This window comes from Molossus molossus, unplaced genomic scaffold (genome assembly GCF_014108415.1).
Source record: "Molossus molossus isolate mMolMol1 unplaced genomic scaffold, mMolMol1.p scaffold_m16_p_1, whole genome shotgun sequence".
Lineage (NCBI taxonomy): Eukaryota > Metazoa > Chordata > Mammalia > Chiroptera > Molossidae > Molossus > Molossus molossus.
In genome coordinates, this window is record NW_023425344.1 from 187,377,867 (window position 1) to 187,400,237 (window position 22,371).

Sequence of the window (22,371 nt, forward strand, 5' to 3'; positions counted from 1 at the left end):
CCTAGAAATGAAAGCAAGAACAGGGAGCAGATCCCACGAGAATGAAGTGCTGTTGGACACCATCACAATTGTAGAGGTGGGCAAGCTTTCTGTAAAGGACCAAACTCAGCAAACAGTCAGGCTTGATGGGCCGTATGATCACTGCCACCACCACTCAACTGTCACTGCAGCAGGAAAGTAGCCTCAAACAATATGTAAATGAGTTTGTGCAGCTATGCTCCAACACTTCACAAAAACAGGCTTTGGGCCCATTTGGCCACAGGCTGTAGTTTGCTGATCCCTTTAGCTGAAAGATGATGAAGCAGTAAAACTTACGAGAATAAAACTTAAAGAAATAATTGTACCTTTTCCTCTGCCATCACTGTGTTTGAAGATCTGTAAAATAGCACCATAGATCTCTCTTACCTTCCGAATTACAAATGTTACAATACTTGTCAGAAACTCGCCCTCTGCCTTAAAACACTGGCTTTAGGAAAGGGAAAGGAAGGAAAAAGAACAATGCCAGGGAAGATGGTCTCTGAACATTTCTTCCAGGATGGAGAAACCAGTAATTTCAAAACGTTTCTCACTCCTCCTTAACCAGAGCTAATAAAATTAACTGCTTTAATTTTAATACATTATCCCATTCTCAAGCTGAAGGTTTGCAAAGCAATGAAAAGTGCTCTAACGCTGGTAAACAGAGAAAACGGAAAAGTGAAGACAACCTGGGAAATCTGTGCACATCTCAGTAAGTTCCACTTTTACTAACATCTCTCTTCCCCCTGGTAGATCAGAGCGAAAACAACACTGCCTCAAATCAGAGTCCCACCTGTTCCCTCTGGGCAACTCAAGGCCATGGCCACGCCTGATGTCTCTGAGATGAAGTACTCACTCCTTCCACAGAGAACTAGACTACTCCAGGCTCCAAACCGCAGCTCACCGATTCACTGGATAAGGCATCAAGCTTAGCCAGGAGCTGCACATTTTATGCAACTCAGCATCTTATTTGCTGCAACCCTCTGCTTCCACACTAGAACCCTGGATACAGGTAGCCAGGTTGTAGCCATGCAGTTACTCAACCTATTTCTGCAAGAGGAAATGTCTTTTTATTTTTTTTCCTTTATTGATTTTACAGAGAGAGAAAGTGAGAGAGAGAGAAACATCGCTGAGAGAGAACATCGACTGGCCGCCTCCTGCATGCCCCCCACTGGGGATCGGGCCCACAACCTGGGCATGTGTCCTGACCGGGAATCGAACCGGCGACCTCTTGGTGCATGGGTCAACGCTCAACCACTGAGCCACATCAACCATACAAGGAAATGTCTCTTGACTTGCCATAGCGATGCCAAATAATTAACTCAATGTCAAAAAGATGGGAGGAATGGAGTGGAGAGAAAACATAGGGACTGAGACTAGGTCCAGAATCGAAATATTTTCCTTTTCCAGATCCTGCACTGGGGAGCTCCAGCAGGGCGAGCTGTCGGCCCTGCAACCCACAGGCTGCCACTAATACCTACTCTGTAATAAGCCAGGTGTCATTTCATACACGTCAGAAGAATCCAAGAACACCAGAAGAACCCGTCAAGCTAAAATAATTTAGAAATTTAAAATTGAACTGAACTACTTAATACATTGCCTACGTGTCTTTGACGGGGTGCTCTTTCTAAAATGGAATAATACCTACAGGTATGGTTCCCGAGTCCTCAGCTAAGGCTCAGAGCTAAGCACCTTGCAGGGGCGGGGAAGGTCCGCCCTGCAGGCCCTATAAGGCCGAGAAATCAACACCAGCTAATGTCACACACATCAACAAATGAGCCTGATCAAAGACAGCGGGCTAACTTTTAGGCTGATAATTTTGTACGGTCTTTGAATGATGTTATAAATATCCAAATGGCCCTTGGCAGAAAGAAAGGTTCAGTATTATTTATCTTCCCCACTCCCCATTTTAAAAAAATGATGTGATATGGTAGCCCTTGACTGCTTCCAGGTGCCATGCACACCCTCTTCTGGTCAGTTAGAAGAAAAACTGATCACAGCAAAGGAGCTTTATCAGATGTGGTACATGCCCTGGTCCCAAAATAAGGGAAATATTCTGATGCAAATGAGAGGCATTCTGCCTTTCTTTTCGTGATCACCAAGAATTGATTTCTTCTCACTATGAAAATTAGTGATCTTCCTATTTCTCACAGGTGAGTCTATTCTTTTCAGATTCCTTACATTTCATTGTGACGCAGTGACAAGGTCTGGGATGCCTTTAGGGAAAGAGAGATTAGGTGAGGCTGTCAGTTCAGCCCTGGCACATTTCACACCCCAGAAGACACTTCAGGAAGTGGGGGAAAGCAGTGTTCGGTTTGCATTCTCTGAGCATTTTGGGACAGCACAAAGCACAGTGAGTGGAAGCTTGGACTTTGCCATGGGGATGAGTGTGAATCCCAGTTCTGCCATTCACATCTGTGGGATCTTGGGGAAGGTTACTTAACATTTCCGTGACTGTTTCATCTAAACAGCAAGAAAATGTATTTCCTCAGAGGGCTGCTGTGAGGATTAATGAGTTAATATTGAGAAAAGGCTTAGAACAATGCTTGGCACATGGCAGCACAAAAAGGAAGCTAACGGAGCCCTCTCCTAACACTAGGATGGTCTCTGGACAGATGCCTAGGCCTCTGCCACAGATTACAGCAACCATCCCAAACGGGTATTTTCACTAATAACGTCTTCCTGCAGATTTTATAACCTTCTTTGGCAAACACATGAGAACACTAAGCAATACTACAAGCTAGACTTTTTTCTTTATCTTACGTGTTGGGCAAGTCCTAAGTTCATTAAGTACCTATTCTGAAATGACAGACTGCATTTCAATAATCATTTTATTAGTTACAGAAGAATTTTCACTAGTATTTACATAGTGCAAAAAAGCCATTATTACCCCTAAAATGTGATATAACAAGTATCCTTCATACAGCAAAAGAACTAACGAGGGAAATCCCTTTATGTTATAATTCATACTGATTTTGCTAGTTTTTAATTAGAGCATTACAATTAAGACATTAAATTATAAATTCATGTGGTATATATAGAAATTAAATTACAAAACAATACAAATACTTTTAAGGTGTGATGTGCCAACTAAGTTTAAAATTTATGATTAATTAGGATTCAGATTTCAGATCAGGCAAACAGTCTGGCTGATTCTGCGATGTGTATAAAGGTTGAAAGGGGAGGGAGAAGATGCCTGTAAATAAATTATTTCACAGAAAATTTTTAAATCAAAGAAAGATAAAGTTCTTAAATGGGTAAGTTAATGTCCCAACCTGTTGGCACAACATACAGAAAATACTTAAATGACAGGGTTTTTTTTAAGCAAACAGCAGCTTTACAAACAGTAATACTCAATTATACATATATTAAAGTAACGACATGTGGAGATTTAAGTTTTAGGTTAAAGAGTTGAAAATGAATGTCGAGTTCACTACTCATTTGCACATTATAATTACTATCCCCCCCAACCTCCCCAGCTTATTAAGAAATCAGACAAGTACATTATTTGGATATTAATTTCTCAATATTTAAACTATGTAAATTCCTTTTGACTAATTCTTTTCCAAATACTGGAAGCATATAAAATACCATCTCTGCAAAAATGACCTCCAGACAAAGCCTTTAAAAATTTTTCAATGTATAACATTATTTTTCCCATGTTTAGTCAAAAGAAATATATTACATCATTTACAAATATATTTAAACCAAAAATTAAGCTAATATGAACATTTGTCTTTTGAGAAGTAATCTTCACAGTAAACAAACCTACTGAAGCAGAAATCTAGTTTTGGGAGTGCAATTCATATTGTAATTCAGATAAATATATATTGAAATAGAAATCTAATATTAATTATTGCCAGTAAAACCATCTCTACACACTAAGAAAAAAGTCACCATGTTTTTTATTTCTTGTGACAATGACCTTCACCCCTGCCCTCAGATCTCTCCGGTCTCCACAGAGGCACTCACCCCAGATCCAACTCCCACCCCTCTCCTTAATGTCCACACCTTCTCCTGTATATAATGTACACACATTCCAGACTTATCTAAAGGAAACAGATTATAAAGACATTATTAATACTTATTAGCATACTTTCAACACATAACATTTCCTTTAATAAATTTTGGGCTGTCTTCTAGGGGTGGCCTGCCTCGTGTGACAAGGCTGTGGTCCCTTGGTCTGCTGGCAGAAGATACTGCAAGAGTTTATTGAACACGTCATCAAGCACTTCTAAAGTCTATAGCAAAATGAAAAGTTATGATGTTCCAAAGATTTCCTCAACTTCTCTTTTGATACAAATGTCAAAAATCTAAATGACAATCCTCATTCAGAAGAGATATAAAATATAAGAAATCTTTGAAAAGCCCTTACCTTGATCAAGAGTTACTGAATCACTGACACCAAACAAAGGAAATGTACACCATTAAAAAGTATGAAAAGCTTTTAAGTTCAGTTTTAAGATTGTCAGTAGTTCAAAGACTCTATCATTTCTTTAAACCAACTAACACTTCCAAACGTGTAGAGACAGTAAGATCTGCCACGTGTGAATCCATGGTGTTATTTCAGAGGCTTCATTCCTTACATGCTGTGTTTAAGTACTGGGCACTTTGTGCTTAAAAGTCTATTCTGGAGAACAGTTTAGACAGGACAGTACAGTACATCCCCTTTCAGCACACTAATCAAGTTGATGGACTGAAATTTTCTACACAGCAATGCTCTTAAAGCTTTCACAATTCATAAATACTAAATCATCAATCAAGAATCTGATCTCTCCAGTAATTAAATGCCGGCATTATAAAACATTAAAACTAGCACAGTAGTCCCAATGAGTTCAGTCAAGAATTCACCCAATTCTTCCCTCCTGCCTCTGTGAGGCAAAGCCTGCCCTATAAAACCAGGGCAAGGAAAATACCCCTTCCTCCTCAGTTCTGTGCCTGCTTTTTGGGAGCCTGTAAGTGTAAAGATGGAGTGTCTGTGTGTGTGTTGGTCAGTCAGTCGGGTGGGGTTGGAGGGAAGACAGAAAAATAGGTAATTTGTAATTCTCCAACCACTACATAAACTTGTCAAGGTCACTCACTACCAGGTGGTGACTAGCAATAAAACATTTAGCTCAGTTATTTTCCCAAGCAGGTACACACATTCCTAGAGAAGGGCAAGGATAAATAATGATCAAGTAGTAATATCTGTGTATAGCTGCATACTCTAAATCATCTGATAGTTTCAGGACAATTAAAACAACTTGCTGTTATCAAAACTTCCTCTTCCAAGCCTTGATTATCGGGATACACGGTTATAAGTTACGTAAAGTTCCTTTCCCTAACCTCCTATCAGTAACTAGGGTTAGTGTTACAATGGCATGTGCTTGAGGCTAGGGGCAAAATATATATATTTTTCAAAGGTGAAATGGTTTTTCACTCAGGACAAATTTGGATACCCATCAAATCCCTATCTCAAAGTTAGAGAGTCCTGAATCAGAAGCATGCAAGAGAACATACCAGTATAAGACTTTGTTTCTGGACCATTTACATGAAGAGCTGCAGTCATACAATCAGTTATTCAATGTCAAAATATGCCTAACTTGATGTAAATATTAGTATGTACAAAAGCATTCCTGAGGTAAGAATATAAGACGGAACCTGGAAGGCTCTATCAGGGCTGACTTTCACTATTAAATACAACATCTATCACTTTCACAAATAAGGCCATCTCTAATCATGGCGGCCCCTACGCTAACCTCAGTACTGGAGGCTCTGTTTCAGCCTACCCCAACTTTGATAGATTACAACGATCAATGACTTCTGAAACAAGCATTTGTGGACCCCCCAAAAAGTTGCATCAATTCTTAACACAAAACACTTTGTGAACTTACTTCTGCTCAGCTTTTTTTTTTAGTTTTCTAACTCTACTGCCAGTAATTTTTTAAAGAAACCCAAATGTTTTGGCCAGACAGGTTAGAGCAAAGAAGCATAGTATTGAAGCAAACACTGATAACTGCTCCTATCTGTAAAACCTTGATCTTTAACTTTCAAAATGACTCTAAGTAAGTATTTTAAATTTTCTTTAAAACTTGGTCTTGTTCTTTTCTAAATCATGGTTTTCCATAACAAAATAAGCTGAAACAATTCTGAATTTTCCACACAGTTCTTAGAAATACACTTAGATGCAAATTAAAAGCTAAGTTATAGATCATAACAAAACAAGTAAAAGCTACAAAAATATTTCTGTCAGGAATTAAATACATATATTAAATATTGAACAGTGCAAAATGTTGAGATGAAGCATAAAAGAGAATGGCTATAACCCTTACACGTTGGAGACAGAAGCTGGCATTTCCTGAGTTAAAGACCTGGGGGCGGACAACTAGAATCCGAGTGCTCGTTGCTCAGAGAGCTGCAGCTGCTGGGCTTCGGCTGCTCCAGACCGGCGTGGTCGGCAGTCCAGGCCTCACTGTCCATCCCCGGCTCCAGCACCTCAGGCACCTCTGCTTCCTCTTCCCCACTTTGCTCTGCATTGTCTTCCTCAGAACCGTTAAGGGCTTTCCCAAGCTGAAGCGTTTCCATCGTTCTCTGGGTCTCAGAGACCCAAGACTCAATTCTACTGTTGAGCTGGACTTCTACAGATATGGGTTCATGAGTATAATCTTCTTCCTCCTCCTCCTCCTCCTCCTCTTCTTCTTCAAGCATGCCAGGTACAAGAGTGCTGGTGGTGCTAGTGATGGAGGAATTCAAAATATCTCGGCAACTGCCATCCAGAGAGCCAGTCTCCGTGCTCTGCTGTGAGGCCCATTCCAGGTCATCTGGCTTCGCTTCCTCTTTGTCACTCACTGCCGATTTCCCAGGGTTTGTTGCTGAGGTAGTACAGCCTGTGGCCACTAACGATGGCTGCTTACCAACAGGGGCTGTGTCAAATGGAAGTTTACTGGATTTTTCAGATGTGCTGTATTTACAGGAAACCTCTCTCTCATTTTCTGATGTTTCCAATCCATCTGAAGTTTCCACCATGTTTCTCCAATTTGTTTCTGCAAATATCAAATAGATTTTTTAAAGCCAGTTTCAGAGTTATGCAACCCATAAAAGCGGGAAGAACAAAGTACAGAAACTTACTGGCTTACCAACTAATTGGAAAAATTGAACACTAAAGTTGTTCTAGTACTAGTGTAAATGTAATAAAGAGAAAACAAGTTTCAAAAATATGCATTTAAGATAAAAAATAAGGAGACAAAAATAAATATATTAATGTTTTGAGAATGCAGAAGATCTTATACCTATAGGAGCTCACTGATACTCATATATAATATTCATGAAACTCAGTAAACTTCCTAACTTTTTGGCCTTGAGGTGTACTGGGCCAAGGACCCACAAGACACAGATGGCAGAGCCAAGATGTCCAGCAGAAATAGTTCTGATCCAACAGGACTATACCATGCACCCTTGGCAAGCTACCCAAGCACTGTCTTAGTCTGTAACAGGATTGGGGTTTCTACTTATAAGCAAAGAAGCCATCCATACATTTCTAATATTTCTGAATATTTGTTTTATAATATACATGGCTTGGCTTACCAAGTGACAAGGACCAAAACAAAGAATTATTATATATAATACAGTGGTGATAAATCTAAATTATTTTTAATGACAGTCAGTTTAGAGTTAAAAATGTACCAATAATCTGAAAACAAAAGAACAGCTCTCATACCTCTTTGCCTCCTGTTTTATATTTTATTTTTTTATTATTGAAGTATAATTGACATATAACATTATATTAGTTTCAGGTGTACATTACAATTTTCTATTTGTGTAGACTGCAAAATGATCACCACAATAAGTCTAGTTAACATTCATCACCACACATACTTACAAAATTGTTTTTCTTCTGATGAGGAATTTTTAAATCTTCATTCTTAGCAACTTTCAAATACACTACACAGTATCATTAACTATAGTAACTATGCTATAAATTATATCCCCGTGACTTACTTATTTTATAACTGGAAGTTTGTGCCTTTGGACGCCCTTTACACATTTCGCCAACCCCAAACCCCCTTCTCGGGCTACCTCCAATCTGTTCTCTGTATCTACTGAGTGTGGGTTTGTATATATTTTTTTTTTTTAGATTCTACATATAAATGAGATCATACAGTATTTGTCTTTTTCTGTCTGACTTATTTCACTTAGCATTATGCCCTCAAGGTCCATCCATGTTGTTGCAAATAGCAAGGCTTCATTCTTTTTTATGGCTGAATAATCCATTGTATAAATATAACACATCTCCTTTATCCATTCATCCAATGATGGATACTTAGGTTGTTTTCTTATCTTGACTATGTAAATAATGATGCAGTGAACATGGGGGTGCATATACCTTTTTGAGTTCGTGTTTCCATTTTCTTTGGATAAATACCCAAAAGTGGAATTGCTGGATCATATGAGTTCTATTTTTAATATTTTGAGGAACCTCCATACTGTTTTCCATAGTGGCTTTACCAATTTCTATTCCCACAAAAAGTACACAAAGATTCCCTTTGTTCCACATTCTCGCCAACATTTGTTATTTTTTTGTCTTCTGGATAATAGCCATTCTAACAGGTGTGAGGTGATAGCTCATTGTAGTTTTGATTTGCATCTCCTTGATGATTAGTGGTGGTAAAGCATCTTTCATGTACCTGTTAATTATCTGTATGTCCTTTTTGGAAAAATGTCTATTCAGATCCTCTACCCATTTTTCAATCAGACTGTATTTTTTTTCCTATTGAGTTGAATGAGTTCTTTATATATTTTTAATATTAACCCCTTTTTGAACAAATGATTTGCAAATATTTTCTCCCATTTGGTAGGGTGACTTTTTATTGCAGGTGGTTGGTTTCCTTTGCTGTGCAGAACCTTTGATGTAGTTCCACTTGTTTTTGTTTTCAATAAAAATCCCCTTCTATTTGCATTACAGCTGCTATTACATTTTACAGGTATAATGATCAAGCTATAGTGATAAAGCAAGCCTATTCGTATTAATACATTCAACTTGTCACCTATCAACTATATAATATAGACCCTATTTTTGGTACTTGAAGTCAGGGCACATGGTTTGGAACATCTTTTCTGCAGCTTCTTCAAAGTATAAAACAGGTTCTTTCCATTCTCACTCCTACTTCATGAAAACAAACAAAAACTTCTCCTTTATTCTCATTCTCGGTTAATAACATTATCCTTTCACAGTCTCAAAAAAGAAATTTTATAGTAATCCTTCATCCTATCTTTCTCCCTTACGATATCCCTTCATGCCACTGAATTCATCTGTACTATGTCACTTCTAGCTCAAAAATTACTACACCTGGTCGCTACTGCCTCAGCATTAGCCTTCTTTACCTAGCTGTACATCTATGTCTTCCCAATTTGTCTGAGAAGTGATCACATCACTGTCTAATGGGCTTTCTATTACCGTAGTGATCCAGACAGACTCCTCAGCTTGCCATAGCCAAGCCCTTCATATGTGACCCTTATCTATCTTTCTGGTCCCATTCATTCTGACCCCCAACCATGCATGCCATGCTGAGGATCACACTGATTTCTCACTGCTCCCTGAAGTCATACTCTTTCTACTTACAACTCCTTGCTTTGCATAAGCTGCTCGTCCTGTATAAAACCTGTTTCCTCCTCTACTTTCAGACTCCTACTCCTCCTTGATAACCACCTAAAAGGTCAGTTCCTTTGTGAAGCCTTTCCTGACTTTTCTCAGAAAGACAGTCACTAACCTAAACTCCAATGACACTTTTTGCATACACAGTTCAGAGCACTTGTTTTGTGTTTGCTGTTTACCCCTTCTTCCCTCCTCATTCCCACTCCTGCTCATCTGTGTCCCCATGGTTGGCACATAATAAATGCTGGAGGGGGAGGGATCCTATTAAACAAACATTTTCACACATACATTATGCAAAAAGACATTTTAAAAGGCATAACAATTTTTAAATCTTCAGGTGCACATTTACATTTCTTTCCAACAATGTTTCTCCTTCAAGAGTACTACAAGGATTCACTTGGGGTCTTGGAAAAGTCCCACCTCTTCCCTGACAATGAGTCAAGAAACAGGAAAAAGAGGTCAGTAGACGAAGTAAGGCTGACCTCTCTTCTCAAGACTTACTCTTGGGCATTCACTACTAAGTAGGTGAACTGAAAGTCATCTTGGAAAGGAAAGGGATACAACCTTGGAAGCAGACAAGGAACTCTGCAATTAGCCATCAAGAGTCTCGTCACAATGATCAAAGAGCCACTGAGATCACATATCTACAGGGGAAGACCCAGGCTCCCACCTTAAAGTAACGGGTGAAGCTTGATCAACAACTGATGAGCACACAAACACATGAACATGACAGGGAGAGACACAGCAGGTATAAAAGTGCTGCCTTTCTCTAGGGGACAAAAGAGATCTGACTGGAGGGAAGAGGTGGGGAGCAAGGAACAGATAGAAGTCCCCTTTCAAAGAAGGGACTAGGAAGCAAGTTAAAGACAGAATCAAAGATCTCAACAAACCTGAAAATGGTTCTGATCCAAATCTACCCTGCTTCTGAATTGTTTATGTTTCCAGAACTTACTCAATAAAGTTCTTCTCTGTGTGCCCTGGCCAGCTTGGCTCAGCGGTTAGAGCGTTGGCCTGTGGTCCGTAGAGACCAGGGTTTGGTTCCTGCTAAGGGCATGTACCTCGGTTGCAGTTTGTCCTTGGCCCTGGTTGGGTATTGCAGGTGGCAGCCACTCGATGTGGCCCTTTCACGTCGATGTTTCTCTCTCTCTCTCTTCCTCTCTCTCCCTCCCACTCTATCTGAACAAAAAATGAAAAAATGTCCTTGGGTGAGGATTCAAAAAACAAATAAATAAAACATTATTAACCCTTAAAAAAAAAAAAGTTCTCTGCATATTAATCCCTTCTATGCTTTTCTGTTCTGTTTACCGGTTCTTTGTGAAATTATCTTTTTAAAAATTTTCAAGTCACCAGTAGGTTTGCCACAGCATAAGGTGTGTGTATTTATCCCTTCAGTCAGCACACACAAGGAAGCTGTCCGTCTTAGACGGTTGTGCATGGCAGAGGAACAAGCAAATGAGTTCAAGAGCCTACAGAGCAGAGGTGGTGGCAGAGGGTGAGCAGGAAAGTCAGGACGAATGGACTAGACATTGAGGTTGTCCTCCCCTCTAACTGCTTATTGAATACCTACTGGCTGGTCCTACTGAGAATTCATTCAACAGGCAGGAAATACACATCACAGTAGCTAATAGTGCAGGTTCGAGTTGGGCTTACTATCTGCGATAAGGTCTATACAATCTCTCTGTGTCTTAGCTTCCTCATCTATAAAATTCAGTACAGCCCCGGTTGGTGTGGCTCAGGTAGTTGGAGCATCATCCCATGCACCAAAAAGTGGCAGGTTTGATTCACAGTCAGGGCACATACCCAGGTTTCAGGTTCAATTCCCAGTTGGGGGATGTGTGGGAGGCAGCCAATGAACGTTTCTCTCTCACATGGATATTTTTTTCTCTTTCTTAAAAAAAAAAAGATGGTACAAAATTTCTTATCTCATAGGGTTGCTCAGAGGATTACATGCCTTAATAAATGGGAAGTGCTGACAAAATGCCTACCATGTAGCAAGAATTCAGAAAGTGAGCCATTATTTTTCTATTTTTTTTTTTACTTTTTTTTTCTTTATTGATTTGAGAGAGAGAGAAAGAGAGAGGGATAGAAACATCGATGAGAGAGAGAGCATCAACTGGCCATCTCCTGCATGCCCCCACCTGAGGATTTGGCCCACAACCTGGGCATGTACCCTGACTGGGAATCGAACCAGCAACCTCTTGGTGCATGGGCTGCTGCTCAACCACTGAGCTACACTGGCTGGGCAAGCTATTATTATTATAATATACCAAGTACCCATTATGTGCCAAGTCCCTGTTCTCAAAAAAACTTACAGTTTAGTTGGGATTTATGTTTGAAACTATTGGTTGCATGTTCAGTATGATAGAATTGAGACTCGGCTCAGGTGGAAGGAAAACAAACAAAGAAAACAAGGGGCACACAGAGGACAATAAGACTGGACTATCACAGAAGCCTTTCTATTCTTCCAAAGCATTAGCATCCCTTTCCCAGATTTGTTTTTACTTTAAACTGTGGAAATGAAAACATTTTTTAAATCTTGCACTAGGACGACATGGAAGACACTGTTTGCTGTCTACCCAACAGTCATTATCCATTTTCTTCCTGGCTAATAGAACTCCCAAACCTGGGATGGACTTGAACCCAGTCCTAGGGAGTAAATTAAAATAGTTCTTAGACCATCACGGTTACCCCATTCCGCTTTGCCAAATATTCTCTTGCCCAAGTCTCCCTTGCATGCAGCTAAAAGGAGTCAGTCACATGATCAGCTCTAGTCAAACAAGTCTGAAAATTTTCCTTCGCTGATAAAAAGAGCACACTGCCTGAACCCCCTGCTATTGACTATAGTTGTGATGCCCGGAGCCACAGCAGCTATGAAGATGATCAGCGTAAGAAGCCACAGACTGAGAATGAAAAGAATAGAAAGAAGGGAAGAGCTAGAGACCTTGATGACATTGTGAAATAATTAAACAACCTAATTTCGTAGGCCACATTAGTGGGTTTTGTTTGTTATGGAATGCACCTGATACAAACAATAACTGTATGCTTTGCTCTTAATGTTATTATGATTACTTTCACTCAATTTTTTTTTTAAAATCCTCACCAGAGGACATTTTTACATTAATCTTCAGATAGAGCTAGAGGGAGAACGGGAGGAAGAGAGAGAAACATCGATGTGAGAGAGAGACATCAACTGGATGCCACCCACATGACCCCAACCAGGGCCGGGGACAAACTGCAACCGAGGTACATGCCCTTGGCCAGAATCGAACCTGGGACTCTCTGGTCCTCAGGCAACGCTCTTACCATTGAGCCATATCGGCCAGGACACTTTCACTCAATTTTGTTGGTGTTCTGATAAATCAGCTCAGCAGGCCAGAATCTTTAAAGTTCTAAATCCATTCTTGAAATTCAACAATTAGCTCACCGAGTTGTCTCTGGGAAAGACATTTTATAGATGACCTAGACAAAACCCTCTTCACTTAAAAAAAGTTTTTTCCCCTTTATTGGTGGGAGAGAGAGATAGAAACATCGATGAAGAGAGAACATCGATTGGCTGTCTTCTGCATGCCCCCCACTGGGAACTGGGGCCACAATGTGGGCATGTGTCCTGATAGGCAATCAAACCGGTGACCCCTTGGTGTATGGGTCGATGCTCAACCACTGAGCCACACCGGCAGGAGGCAACCAATCAATGTCTCTCTCTCACATCGATGTCTCTGTCTCTCCCTTCCTACTTTCCACTCTAAATAAATAAATGTCATATGTCTAAGTTTTATAAACGCAGACTGAATATTATTCACGTCTTCTGTTTACTTAATAAATACAAAATTTCAGTAACTGAGCATAAAGTATTAGAATAAAACATCCCAGAATTTACTAAGTTACAGGCCACAGGTTACGGTGCATTTTGCTTTTTAAATCCTTCTGGGATTTTTCTTTTTTAATTTTTTTTTCCTTTATTGATTTTAGAGAGGAAGTGAGAGGGAGAGAGAACATCAATTGGCCGCCTCCTGCATGCCCCACACTGGGGACCCAGCCCACAACCTGGGTATGTGTCCTGACCGGGAATCGAACCGACGACCTCTTGGTCAATGGGGTCGATGCTCAACCACTGAGCCACACCGGCTGGTCTTTCTTTTCTTTTTAAGATTATGGAAATGTTATTAAATTTCAGGGTCTCATAGGAAACCTCAGTCCCAAAGAGTCTCCTAATTTCAAATGGTTGTGTTTACTGCAATTTTTTAAACCAAAATTTTAAGCAAAATTCGAATAATCACTTAAGATTTTTTTAAAAAGTAGCATAAGAAGTCATTTTCAAATTATCTTAATCAAAATATTTCAAAATTAAAAAAAAAATGTTAATGGTATGTAACCACTCACCATATTCCTTTTCATTTACTTCTGAGATGGGTTCAGAAATAACACTGCAGAAAGAGATGGCGCTCGCTGCAGAGGGGTTCCGAGAATGCCCCATGTGGTGTGGCACCTTTTTCACGTTCTTCAAGGCTTCCTCCGCCTGCTCTTGTTCCATTGCTGCAACCATGTCTTTATATGCTTTCCTGGCTTCCTCAGTGAGTTCTACCAACTTATTAAACAGGCTCTAAAGGGAAATAAATGTTACTGGTCTATTTTTTGTTATATTTTCTATTTCTATTATTAGCATTAAATATCTCTACTGTTTCTTTCAATCAGCACAAAATCCAAATGGTATGCCAACCACAGAACCTTATAAAATACTTAGCAACTTACATATATTATTTATTTAATGCTCACAGACTGAGGAAATTTCCTGATTCAACACTAGTCACTAAATGTGATATGTTAAAAGTTCTTGTAGAGTTTATCAATTCAACAACTGCATGCTTTAGCATGTAGCACTATAGTGGGTACAAAGACCACTGGAACACCACACCTCTCTCCAGAAACCTTCCATGTGTCTAGGAGAGAACAGGAGACAGCTATGATTCAAGGCAAAATACTGCAACTGCCTTAAGATGTACACAGTGTTTTGGCCTTTGGAGAAAATATCAAATCTAACTGCTGGGCATCAGTGAAGAATTCACGAAGTAATATGACATCTGAGCTAGGCCTTGAAAAACAGGTAGTTTTGAGAGATGGAGACTACATTCTTATTCCTGCAGGTAAAATCAAAAATAAAGATAAAGACTTTTAAAAGTAAAAGGCATGGCCCTGACCAGTGTGGCTCATTTGGTGGAGTGTCATCCAGAACATCAAGAGATGGCAGGTTCGATTCCTGGTCAGGGCACATTCGCTTGGTCAAGACACGTATGGTAGGCAACTGATTGATGTTTTTCTCTGTCTCTCTCCCTCCTTTCCGCTAAAATAAATGTGTGTGTGTGTGTGTGTATGCATCTACAGGTGGTCCCCAAAAAATGAATACAGGGTGTCTGTAGATTCTATTACATTTTGAAAATAAAATGTATTTTAATAAACACTGCCTTTATAATTATTCAAAGTTGTGTATATATTTTTTGGGGACATATTATATATACCTAGTTAAAATGAAAAAAGTACAAAACATGCTTGGAGGCACTGAAGAATCTTACGAGTTAGAATGCAAGGGAATGAGTGTTGGAGGGTGATGTCCTAGGATGCAGAAGATAGCAGTCTCCACAGGAACTGAAAGTTACCTTTAATGTTTCCTTACTGGAAAAACTTGAAGACCAAAAGAGAAGTCAGTGATTGTATAGCTAGCTGGGGTCTTGAAGATGAAGAAAATATGACACGTATATGATAGACAAGCCAAAGATACTGGCACAAAGGCAAACTATAAAAGTAGAATAAAGAGCCTGAAAGTAGAATGTAGAGCTAAATAACCATAAGTTCTTCCATCAGCGAAACAGAAAAGGAATGGTATTAAGCAGCTTTCAGAGCATACTCATGTTAATAAAAGGGCATGAGGTCTTCAATGACCATGAAGTCTAAAGATGTCCAAAAATAAATGAAGTTTCCACAGCTACCAGAAAGACAAACAACAATTACTTTTAGTACTTCTTACGTCATAATTCAACAAGCTTCTACTCCTGTTTAATGTCTTGATTTAGCAACACAATGCAACACACCCACACAGTGAGGAAAAAATTTCAGATAGTAAACATAACCTGACATTTTTAATATGTTTAATTTTATATATAAAATTATGTTTTCAGACAATGGGAGAAGAAATATAGCATAATTTTTTCTTCTTACCAAGTTGCCATCATTTAAGTATAAACCACAGCAAGACGAAAGCATGGCAAGAAGTATCATATTGCTATGAAATGATGTATCGTTGAAAACTAAACTTATGAAAGACAAATATAAGTAACCTGCTTTACCCAGCTGATGTTTTTAACCTGTTTGAAGTAGAGGTACAATAAACGCTGTTGCTAACTGTGTTAATTATTTCAGAGGGTGGGTGCTAACTACTACTAATATGAAAAATATATTCAGGCAACTTCCGGTCAAGATGGCGGCGTAGGTAAACGCGGTATCGCGTCCTCCCACACCCACATCAAAGTTACAACTAAACTACAGAATAACCATCATTCAAAACCGCCTGAAATAAAGCTGAATGGAAGTCCTACAACTACAGAATTAAAGCAGCTACATCCAGACTGGTAGGAGGGGCGGAGTCGCGAGGGGCGGAGGCAGCGCGTGACAGGCTGGTCCCACACCCACGTGTGGCAGATGAAAATCAGGAGGACACCTCAGCTGGGAAGGTCCTTCCTGAGGACTGAGGGGTCCCCGTCCCACACCAGGTGCCCCGCTCAGGGTTTCGGTGCCAGGAAGAGAATCCCCATAACTTCTGGCTGGAAAAACCAGCAGGAACTGAGGCTCAGGGAGGCTGAAGCGGCTGGAGCCCCAGGCAGCTCCTGAAAGGGACCGCGCAAACTTATAGGACTCTCTCCCTCTAAGCTTGGAGGGGAGGCAGCTCAAGGGGCACCAGAGACATACAGGGAAGAACTGAGCTGTTTGGCACTGGAACAAGGGCTTTCTCCAGGACAAACGTGCTGTCAGAGGCCTTTGTTCCTTTGGTGAGCCCTTCCCTGGGGCGGTAGACAGTCTCCATATCTGGGACTCCAGCAACCTGGCTCACACTGGTAGCCCCGCCCTGGTGACTCCCTGAGGCCCCGCCCCGCCCAGCTTTCAAGCCCACCCAAGCTGTTGCCACTTGCTTAACCATAGGATTGGCCTGTCTTGGATCCTGCTTCAGGCTTTTCCTAAATTCTTTCAAACGAGCAGCATCTGGTCTCAGTGAGCCCCATACCTCTCATTAAGTAGTACACTGAAACAAACACAGGGAGGCAGCCAAAATGAGGAGACAAAGAAACAGGTCCCAAATGAAAGAACAGAACAAAACCCCAATAAAAGAACTAAGCGAAATGGAGCAACCTAACAGATGCTGAGTTCAAAATACTACTTATAAGGATGCTCAATGAACTTAGTGAGAACCTCAGTGAACTTAGGGAGGGCCTCAAGAGCATAAAAAAGGACCAGTTAGAAATCATGGATACAGCCCTGGCCGGTTTGGCTCAGCGGTTAGAGCATCGGCCTGCGGTCCGGAGAGACCCGGGTTTGGTTCCCACTAAGGGCATGTACCTCGGTTGCAGTCTGTCCCCGGCCCTGGTTGGTCCTGCGGGTGGCAGCCACTCGATGTGTCCCTTTTACGTCGATGTTTCTCTCTCTCTCTCTCTTCCTCTCTCTCCCTCCCACTCTATCTGTGCAAAAAAATGGAAAAATGTCCTCAAGTGAGGATAAAAAAAAAAGAAATCATGGATACACAGTTAGAATTGAAGGAGGCACTAAATGAAATAAAGAATAATTTACACAGCTTCAATAATAGAGTGCATAAATCCAAGGAGCAAACCATCGATTTGGAATATAAGGAAGCAAAAAATGTCCAATCAGAACAGCAAAAAGAAAAAGGAATCCAAAACAATGAGGATAGTGTAAGGAGCCTCTGGGACAACTTCAAGCGTGCCAACATTCGCATCTTGGGGGTGCCAGAAGGAGAAGAACGAGAACAAGAAGAAATCAAAAACCTGGTTGAAACAATAATGGCAGAAAACTTTCCTAACTTGGTGAAGGAAACAGACATACAAGTCCAGGAAGCACAGAGAGTCCCAAACAAGATGAACTCCAAGAGGCCCACACCAAGACACATCATCATCAAAATGCAAAAGGTTCAAGACAAAGAGAGAATCTTAAAATCAGCAAGAGAAAGGCAGCTAGTTACCTACAAGGGAGTTCCCATTAGGCTGTCAGCTGATTTCTCAAAAGAAACTTTGCAGGCCAGAAGGGAGTGGCAAGAAATATTCAGAGTGATGAAAACCAAGAACCTACAACCAAGATTACTCTATCCTGCAAAGCTGTCATTTAGAATTGATGGACATATAAAAACTTTCCCAGACAAGAAAAAGTTAAAGGAGTTCATCACCACCAAACCGTTATTATATGAAATGATGAAGGGTCTTTTTGAAGAAAAAGATAAAATATATGAACAAACAAAATGGCAATGAATACAAATCTATCGACAATGGAATCTACAAACAAAATGAACAGGTAGAACAGAAACATAGATACAGAGAACATTTTGTTGGTTGCCAGTTGGGAGGGGGGTTGGGGGAATGGGTGAAAAAGGTGAAGAGATTAAGAAGTACAAATTCATCACTAGACTGACAAACCTCAAAGGGAAAGGGGTTGGGGGGTGGGAAGAAATAAATCAAAGAACTTACATGCATAACCAATAGACACAAACAATAGTGTGGGAAAAGGTGGGAGGGGGGCAGGAGTGGGGAGGAGGGGGTCAATGAGGGAAAAATGTAGAACATCTGTAATACATTTTACATCCAACAATAAAGATTTAAAAAAATAAATAAATAAATAAATAAATAAAAATAAAAATAAATGGAAAAAGAAAAATATATTCAGGGCTTATCTACTCTATAAAAGGAGGGAGGCTGATTGTTAAACACAGCCCCCACATGTTACATGTAACAGACTTCATAAATATTTGTTTGCAACGTTTAACAAATCATGCATTTAAGTGATGCCAAAAACAAAAACAAACCAAAAAACAGGCATATAGATAATGTGATTTTGAGATTAACACTGGTTTTTAAATATAAACAAAACATAGTACTTATTGGGAATGAAAGAAGAAAATAAAATTGAAGAGAGAAGCTATCAATGAATAAAGGCCTTGAATATCAGTTTAAGAACAGGAATCTTAATTCAAAGGGTAGTTTTATCAGATGGCAAAAATAACATCAGTGTACTACCACATTACTACAAATGGATACACTGGTAATATAATCAGTATTTCCTTTACCTCCACTTTTTTTTTTAAATCCTCACCCGAGGGCATTCTTCCATTTTTTGTACAGATACAGTGAGAGGGAGAGAGAGAGAAAAAAACATCGACATGAAAGGGACACATCAAGTGGTTGCCACCCGCACAACCCAACCAGGGCCAGGGACAAACTGCAACCGAGGTACGTGCCCCTAGCGGGAACCGAACCCGGGTCTCTCTGGACCACAGGGCGACGCTCCAACCACTAAGCCAAACCTGCCAGGGTTCCTTTACCTTCATTTTAACAGTGTATTTTGGTTTAAACAATAACTTACCTACTAAAAACACCTGATGGCAAGTGAACCACTATACAAACAAAACTGACAAGAATTTTGTAATATAAAATCATACAAATAACCTAATATATATAAGTCAGTAAGAAGTCAATACAATTAAAAATAAACATGTAGCCTGGTTGGTGTGGCTCAGTGGTTGAGCATCGACCCATGCACCAAGAGGTTGCAGGTTCGATTCCCAGTCAGGACACATGCCCAGGCTGTGGGCCCAATCCCCAGTAGGGGGCATGCAAGAGGCGGCTGATCGATCTTCTCTCTCATCAACGTTTCTATCTCTCTCTCCCTCTCCCTTCCTCCCTCTCTAAAATCAATAAAGAAAAAATTTAAAAAAAAAACATGTAAACTTTTCCTGACCCTGATCCCAGTACATTTTTATCAGGTATCTTTATATATAACACTTCTTTTTCATAAAGGTATTAATTACCCTAATTTTCACATATCATTTAGCATAGCAGGCAGGTATACTTCTACCACACAATTGTTATTTAAAATTTTTATTTCTTTATTGATATTAGAGAGAGGAGATGGGAGAGGGAGAGAGAGATAGAAACATTGAAGAGAAAGAAGATCGATCAGCCGTCTCCTGCATGCCCCCCACTGGGGATCGGGCCCACAACCTGGGCATGTGCCCTGACCGAGAATCGAACCTGCAACCTCATGGTGCATGGGTCGACTCTCAACCACTGAGCCACACTGGCTGGGCTACCACATAATTTTTAAACAACCATTTATTGGCTACTCATGCTCAAGTAATGTGAAAGGTGCCAGGGATACAAAGATAAAAAGCCTGCCCCCAAGGAACTCATGGGTAAGGGGGAAAAAACACATAAACTACAGCAAGGCAGTGTGATATCTGTAACTGAAAAAAGCAAGGGCTACTGTGGAAGCACAAATATTAATCATATACTCAGGGAGAGCAGGTGGGCAGATAATTTTGTTCATGATGGGAAAGAAACTGAATGAAGAGGGAACTGAGGGTATGCAAACATGGTGACTAGACAAGAAAGGACAGACATATGAATACATAAAAATAGTCAGGAAGAGGGAAATGGTCCATCAGTGGTGTCACAAAATACTTTAGAATCGACTTCATAAAAACGTCTTAAAGTATTACATGTTAATAAGCATTACTCTACGTAACTTTTATGTTATCAGCTCCCATAGGTAAAGTTTTGTTATTAGCTGACTGCAAGAGGAAGATGACGGTTATCAGTTACAGACTTATTCTGACAATTAGTTTAGAAATTTCATTTTTTTCTTCTTTTTTTTTTAGTCCTCACCCAAGGACATTTTTGCATATATCTTGCAGATAGAGCGGGAGAGAGAGGAGGGGAAGAGAGAGAGAGAAACATCGATGTGAGAGACACACATCGAGTGGTTGCCACCCACACAACCCCAACTGGGGCCAGGGATAAACTGCAACCGAGGTACGTGCCCTTAGCAGGAACCGAACCCGGGTCTCTCTGTTCCATGGACCGATGCTCTGACTGCTGAGCCAAACTGGCCAGGGCTAGAAATTTCATTTTCTAAAGTAACATCCTCTCCAATTAGAGGATTCTTTTCTCTCAACTCCTAGCACAAAATATACCCAACATATAAATTGAAGAAAATTATTTTATACTTTATAATATTGGATAATCTTTACCCAGCAGTTAAATAAATGATCAAGCACTATATGGTTGAACCCAGAAGAAAAAAACAGTTGTAGAAATTTGAACTAATAATCTTTTCAAAATGCTGTAGGGTTAACTTATGTAAGGGTTGCAACACTGAAAAAGGAAAATAATACTCAAGAATTTTCCACTCATTCTTGGAGAGTTATCATCTCACTTCTTCAAATGCTTCAACATAACACTGGCATGTGTCAATAGGAAATGCACTCTGTGGGGCAGGGTAGAGGGAGTGAAGGAGGGTGTGTCTTCCGAAGTCTTACCTCAGCACCAAAATAGTTGAAGATTCCCACTACACTAACAGGAACCAGCTTGTTCACACAGCGTCCTAGAGCTTTTCTTCCAAGGGCAAACACAAAAGGAATTTCTTGTTCCCGTGCCATGGCTATAACATTATAGAGAGCCTCGTCCAGGCCACCTGAGAAGGTCAACACATGTAGAGGTTTTCATTTAACTTAATTATTTCCAAAACAGAGCTATTTCAGCACCCAACAGGTAAAGCACAAAACACAGCAGCAAAGGATTCTATGAAGGCCTGTGGCGTTTAACGCTGTTCCACACATTTTCTATTTGAATTTGTACTGTATATAGATATATGTATGTATTTTCTTTCTCCCCAATTAAATTCCTAATTCCTAGTATTTTTGTCTCTCCATAGGGAGTAGCACAGCAGGAGTCAAATTTCAATACAATAAACATTTGTTTAAAAGAAATTAAGCCCCGCCAGTGTGGCTCAGTGGACTGAGCATTGTCCCATGGACTGAGAGGTCTCAGTTGGAGTCCCAGTCAGGGCACATGGCCAGGTTCCAGGCTTGATCCCCAGTAGGGGAAGTGTGGGAGGCAGCCGATCAATGTTTCTCTCTCACATCCATGTTTCTAGCTCTCTCTAAAAAAATAAAAATCAATACAAACATATTAAAAAGAAATTAATTAAAATTGTTAATAGTGGCTGATTCATTTATCCAATGTCTTGGCTCAAGCCGCAAACTTTCACATTTGTAATAACATTGTATATTACTGTTTTAGTGGTATTTCTCCCCTATTCAGAACATACCTGGTACTGCTACCTGATGCACCTGTCTACTCCAAATACCCAAAGTGCCTACTTCATGAAAAAGTACAAATAAGGGAGCAGGATGACACAGTACAGAGTATTTGTGTGCCGGCTCACCCAAGAACCTCTGTATTAACTGCTGGTTTCTAAGGGGCAAATCTCCACCATAGGCAAGAGAAAAGGGCTGTCAAAGAAAGGTAATGTAAAAATGTAAAAAAGTAGAACATTTGCAGAGGTAAAGAAATGCACTCTTACTGTTCCCCCACTCTGATTACAACAGAGGGTACACTTTGTCAACCCAACTTTAAGCCTTCACTAGTGGTCCATAGATAGGGTTTTTTTCTTTACAA

General features: G+C 40.1%; 1 protein-coding gene across 2 annotated transcripts in view; it reads right to left on the reverse strand.

Moving 5' to 3' along the window:
* Window positions 1-2,877: 2,877 nt before the first annotated feature.
* The window catches only part of SECISBP2L (SECIS binding protein 2 like), a 65,368-nt gene continuing 45,874 nt past the window's right edge, over window positions 2,878-22,371 (reverse strand). For both annotated transcript variants that reach the window (XM_036262623.1, XM_036262615.1), the window contains 3 exons: window positions 21,231-21,385; window positions 14,027-14,246; window positions 2,878-7,037 (listed from right to left, as the gene is read on the reverse strand). In XM_036262623.1, coding sequence (XP_036118516.1) covers window positions 6,358-7,037; window positions 14,027-14,246; window positions 21,231-21,385 — 1,055 coding nt within the window. In that variant the 3' untranslated portion in view covers window positions 2,878-6,357. The remainder of the gene's footprint in view (window positions 7,038-14,026; window positions 14,247-21,230; window positions 21,386-22,371) is intronic.